At 49.3% G+C, this 4,982-nt stretch overlaps 2 protein-coding genes across 2 annotated transcripts; one reads left to right on the top strand and one right to left on the bottom strand.

Annotated features, from left to right (window-relative positions):
* Positions 1–435, bottom strand: GUITHDRAFT_120427 (hypothetical protein; the record flags this gene model as incomplete). The annotated part of the gene is made up of 1 exon (XM_005820287.1): positions 1–435. The coding sequence occupies one exon, from the start codon at positions 433–435 to the stop codon at positions 1–3; it is 435 nt and encodes a 144-aa protein (XP_005820344.1).
* Positions 436–3,454: 3,019 nt separating this feature from the next.
* Positions 3,455–4,270, top strand: GUITHDRAFT_120426 (hypothetical protein; the record flags this gene model as incomplete). The annotated part of the gene is made up of 1 exon (XM_005820286.1): positions 3,455–4,270. The coding sequence occupies one exon, from the start codon at positions 3,455–3,457 to the stop codon at positions 4,268–4,270; it is 816 nt and encodes a 271-aa protein (XP_005820343.1).
* Between the last annotated feature and the right edge of the window lie 712 nt (positions 4,271–4,982).

The raw sequence follows: 4,982 nt of genomic DNA, 5'->3' as shown, positions 1-4,982 counted from the left end.
TCAATGGGTGACGCAGATGATCTGCTTGCTCTTGCCTCGGCTGTCCAACGTCTGTCGCGTAGCTTCATTGAAATTCATCACTAAAGTGTTAGATCCTAACATGATGCAATGAAAACCCGCATTACGGAGAATTCTTTTCAGGAGCAAAAGTCTCTCCAATGCGTCAACAACACCGAAGCTGCTTTTCTCCCTCGGAATCGCTTCATCAACCAGAACCCACAACTTCTGCTGCGACATCCAGGTCCTTGCTTGCTTCACTGTTACCTTGGCGGGCGTTGCGGTCTTGCCAAACAGATAGCCGAGTGTGCCAAGAACGTTCCAACTGTAGTCCTCCAGCTTGATCGATGAGATCTCCGTCGACTCACCTGACACGATCTTGAAGACATTGATACTGGAATTATACTGTCGAAGGTTTAGATCGATAGCTGCGTTCATGATACACGTCAGGTCTTGTACTTTTGAATAGATTTCCTGTTCGTGGACTTATTCGAACACGAAGTATAGCGAGGTCGTCGGGTGTCGAGAAAAGTAGTCTGCAGCACACAGAGATTTCCCGCTTCCCGAGCATGCCTCGATCATACATGAAACTGTTACACTATTGTCATTGCTTGTAACTTCCACTACTTTGTCGATAGGATTGAAATCGCTGAAATTACTGTTCCTTGGTTCAAGTACATTTTTTAGGTTCTCCTTCAAGCCATTAGCTGCATCTTCCAGCGAAAGGCGTGAAAGGCGAAATTTCGAAACCAAAGCGCTTAGCACTATCAAACAGCATTCCATCAGTACGACTGCCTTGGATGTCTATATCAAAAAACACCCGCTCTCACACGGGTTTGGAAAAAATAATAACAGGAAGATTACCTTGGTAGTCCATAGGAAAAGCTAACGATGCGCGATAGCTCGCAAGTTCAGAATTATGGTGGTGCAAATCATCATGCGCCTGGAATATCAGCATCTCGTCCCTGCTTGCACGTGCCTGTTCCAGCTTTGCCTTCGCCGCCTCCAGCTCGCTGTTTGAAGGTTTACCTGCCCCTCCTTGTATTCGTAAACAAGAGGGTTGGGAAAGCAATCCCTGCAGGCAAAACAAACGATCAGCGTCTCTCCTACGGCAGATTCGGGGCCTTGTACCTCTGCGCTTGAAATGACGATTGACCCCAAACCAACCAACACAAAACGTGTGGGGATCGGCATGGCTCCCAAGCGAGGGCGATCAATCCCACATGCCTTCTCCCGGTGGTGGAGTATCGTCTTCCCCTGAAGGAATGGGGTGGTCATGCCGGGATTCCCCAAGTGAGCATTCGCAGCAGGTAAGAGCTGTTGAGCGTGATCGGCCTTGCTCTCATGCTCTGCCAGCCGTCATTTCCCGCGTTCAAGAGAACCATTTTGTTAGTTTGTGTGTTGCGCCCAATCCAATTTTTTCTCAATTTCCGATGAACAAAACTTTTGTTCACCGGAAATTGATGATTGCCCATTCTCATACTGCCACTAACTTTTACTCAAAGTTAAGTTAAACATCAAGAGAGTCGACTGTACCGGCACCCCGGGAGGTCAGCACGGAGGCCCGGGCCAACAGTACCCCCTCGTTTTTTTGCATACCCCTACTTTTGAGAGAAAAATTCCTCAATATAACCCCTCTTTACAGACCAAATGTTTCGACCACCCCCTCTGTCTCGGAAACTTGACTGGCATTGCGCGGGCCCTTTTGTTTCCGGATCAATTTTTCCGCAGGCGCCAGAAGAATCAGTATCATGGGGGTGGGTACTTTCCTACTGGTGGGGTCATACAGCAGAGAGCATAGGTGGGTCATATTTAATGGTGATAATCGAAAGTTGTTTTCCTGCATTGAGATAGTACGTCCATGTGAAGCTTACATTAATGACACAATTATAAAATATTAGAACACACGTGGGCTACTCCTAGATTAGATTGTTGACTCAAAGATAGGGGGTGGGGTGAAACATGACTTGGGGTGGATCAGTACAGGGGGTACTGGAGGTGGGGCTCAAGCCATGTTCAGGGTGGGTAGGGGTGGAGCTTACAAGGGATTCTGCAAGTGTTTGAAAAAATGGGGTCCAGAAAAGGATATTTGGGGGTGGGGTATTTTTCTAGCACCAGACTACACACCAAGTCATAGTGATCTCCGTAGGATCTAGGGATATATAGGGGCATTCACACTCCGCTCGTGCGATGCTGACGAGCAGAGGTCGAAAAGAGTTGATTTCAAATTGTTACTGAATAGTCAGCATACCCTACCCCCCCCGACCTCATTTCTGACCAACTCGTACCCCTTTGTTCTCCAAGTCTACACACCCTACCCCACCTTACTCATGTTGGAAAGGACCCAAGACTGCGATTTCTCCCCCCCATTTTCATCGTAAAAGTACCCCTTTTTTGAGCAATTTTTGGGCCATGCGAGGATGGACCCATGGATTTTTTACCACCCCGACCACTATGTGTGAGACATTATCAATGACCCCTCCATTTCCCTTGCAAGACCCCCACCCTATTTCCCCTTTTTTTGCGAAAACTACGAATATGGTACCATTAAAATAACCCCCTACCCCAACTCAAATAACCCTACCCTCATTTTGGATGAAGTCAATATGTACCCTACCACACTTTCCCCATCAAATAACCCACCATTTTTACCAGCGACAAAAAGAAACAATGTGGAGTACCCCTACAAATTTGATGGCCCACCGGTCTCCCCAGCAATGGTGCTTTACCTCCTCGCCTAGCTCACCCTACCCTACCTCGGTCGGTTTCTGCCTGATGTACCCAGCCTAAGCCCAGAAACGTACCCACCTTTTCCCCTTTAGCCTTAACTATGTTGCACCCCCACCCCCCTCTGACCTTGAGATGTCACCATGTCCTTCGCTAGCAGATGACTATTACCGTTTTAAACGACGGGATGCTTAAAAGTCTTATTAAACACACCCCTTCGAGCTTCAAAAAAATGAAAGGACTTACTTTCGATCTTCCCTATCCCTGGCCCCCGTTATCTCTCCCCCCCCCGGTTTTCCAAACCTTCATCCATCCCAACCACTCCTCACACCACACGGTCTGCATACCTTGCTGCAAATCCTCCTCCTTGCTCCACTGCCAACAATCTCCCTCCCTCCCTTGACTCTTCTTCTTCTTCTTGTTTCCCCTCATCGACTTCCTATCCCCTCCCCTTCGACGCTTTCCATCCTGGCGATTTTGCTGTATTTGATTGGACGCATCCCTCGTAGCGACATTCCATACCTCGCCTTGTCGTGAAGCTTCTGTAAGACACAAAGTTGGATCGGGTGCTGATTAGTCGGAGAACATTTGCCCAGTCTCTCTTTGTTGCTTTGCTTTCTTGTTGAGACTGGTAGAGCAGGGCGACTAGTTCCCGATTGTTTGGTCGGATTGACTATTTCATCGCAAGGAGACCCTGAACAGTTTCTGTTCATCTCTGAGATATTTAAGAATGTTTGCTGCCAAGAAATCCGTGAACATGACGAGCAAGACGGCAAACCTGCGCGGCATGGCGCTTGAAATGTACGAAGACGACTCCGAGACGGTTCTCTACGACCCTTCCTTCCTGGAGTCTTTTCACAAGGAGTGCAAGGGGAGCAGCGAGGTTCAGGTCATGTACGAAGTTGAGACTGCGAGCATGAAGAACTTCGACACGGTCGATGAAGCTGTGTCCGCTCTCTTCCTCGAGAGCGATCAGCTTGCGCTGGAGAGCGGATCTCAGAATGGCTTCGCGATCTCGGACCCTAGCGACGTCGACTTCGAGCCGACACAGCAGGGGAGCAAGGGAGACGAGTCGGACTTGCTGCAGCTTGACGATACGATGGAGAACCTGATGGACAATGACATGCTGAACAACGTGTTCAGCGATGTAGACTGCAAGGCCTACACGGTGGTCAAGCAGGAGGTCAAGGAGGAGACAAGGAAGGAGCAGGAGGAGGTCGTAGTCAAGTCAGAACCTGTTCCTACCTTCGAGGCAGAGCGAGTTGCATCCTTGAGTGACCTGCGACCGGAGCTGAAGACGACGATCCGCGGAGTCAGGTGCAGGACCGGGCACTGGACGTTAGAGGAGCATAGTCGTTTCCTGGTAGGGCTGGAGAGGTTCGGACCCAAGTCCACCACGCACAACACATGCATCCGACTCGGTCCGGGGGTAGCGGAGGTGATCGCTGTGGTGGTGGGGACGAGAACAGCCTCTCAGGTCCGCTCGCATGCTCAGAAATTCTTCATAAGGCAGAGGAGGAGCCTTCTGCAGCAGGAGGATAGCTAGAGGAGGAGTCAACCAATTGCCTTGCTGGCTTTGTGGAGTTTGGAGTATTCCCTTCCTCGCGTTACGGGGAAGAGGAGGAGGGAGGAGGTGTACAGACATGGTTGTAGAATAATGAACTGTTGAATTTCAACACACCTGTCATGAGATATGTACGATCATTTTTAGAAACTCAAACGAAAAGGGCTGACGCTTATCATCATTGTCGATTTGTTTCGAAAGCTTCATTGATAACAAATCATCATCGCTTCTTTGATCGAAAGAAAACGATCGAAACAAAACAATTCTCAATCTTGAATCAATAAGCGAAGAGGAGATCTCCCTCTGCTTTCATCCATCCAGCATGGCGTATGACAGATTGCTCTTGTTCAAGGACACAACTGAAACTCAGTCTATGTGCTCATCGATCTTCAATCGCTGAACCTTTCTTATCTATCTTATCTTGCACGTTTGCAGTGACTGCTGTCCCGACTCTCCTTGCATGTTCAGTTGGTCATCACTCCCTTGATATTCTGATCTCACAGCATCAGATTTCTCCTTCTCCTCCTCCTCTCTCCACCTATCTACTCGCCTCGAGCCGGTTCAGTCGAAGCTCCATGTCATGCGTGATTCTTTGCAGCTGCAAGGCAACGTCAGTCCTCCCTCCCTCCCTCCCTTCCTCCCTCCCTCCCTCCCTCCCTCCCTCCCCTTCCTCGTCCTCCTCCTCGTCCTCCTC

Source organism: Guillardia theta (genome assembly GCF_000315625.1).
Source record: "Guillardia theta CCMP2712 unplaced genomic scaffold GUITHscaffold_182, whole genome shotgun sequence".
Taxonomy (NCBI): Eukaryota; class Cryptophyceae; order Pyrenomonadales; family Geminigeraceae; genus Guillardia; species Guillardia theta.
The sequence above is the reverse complement of the archived record's forward strand: the minus strand, read 5'-3'. Positions and strand labels throughout refer to the sequence as shown.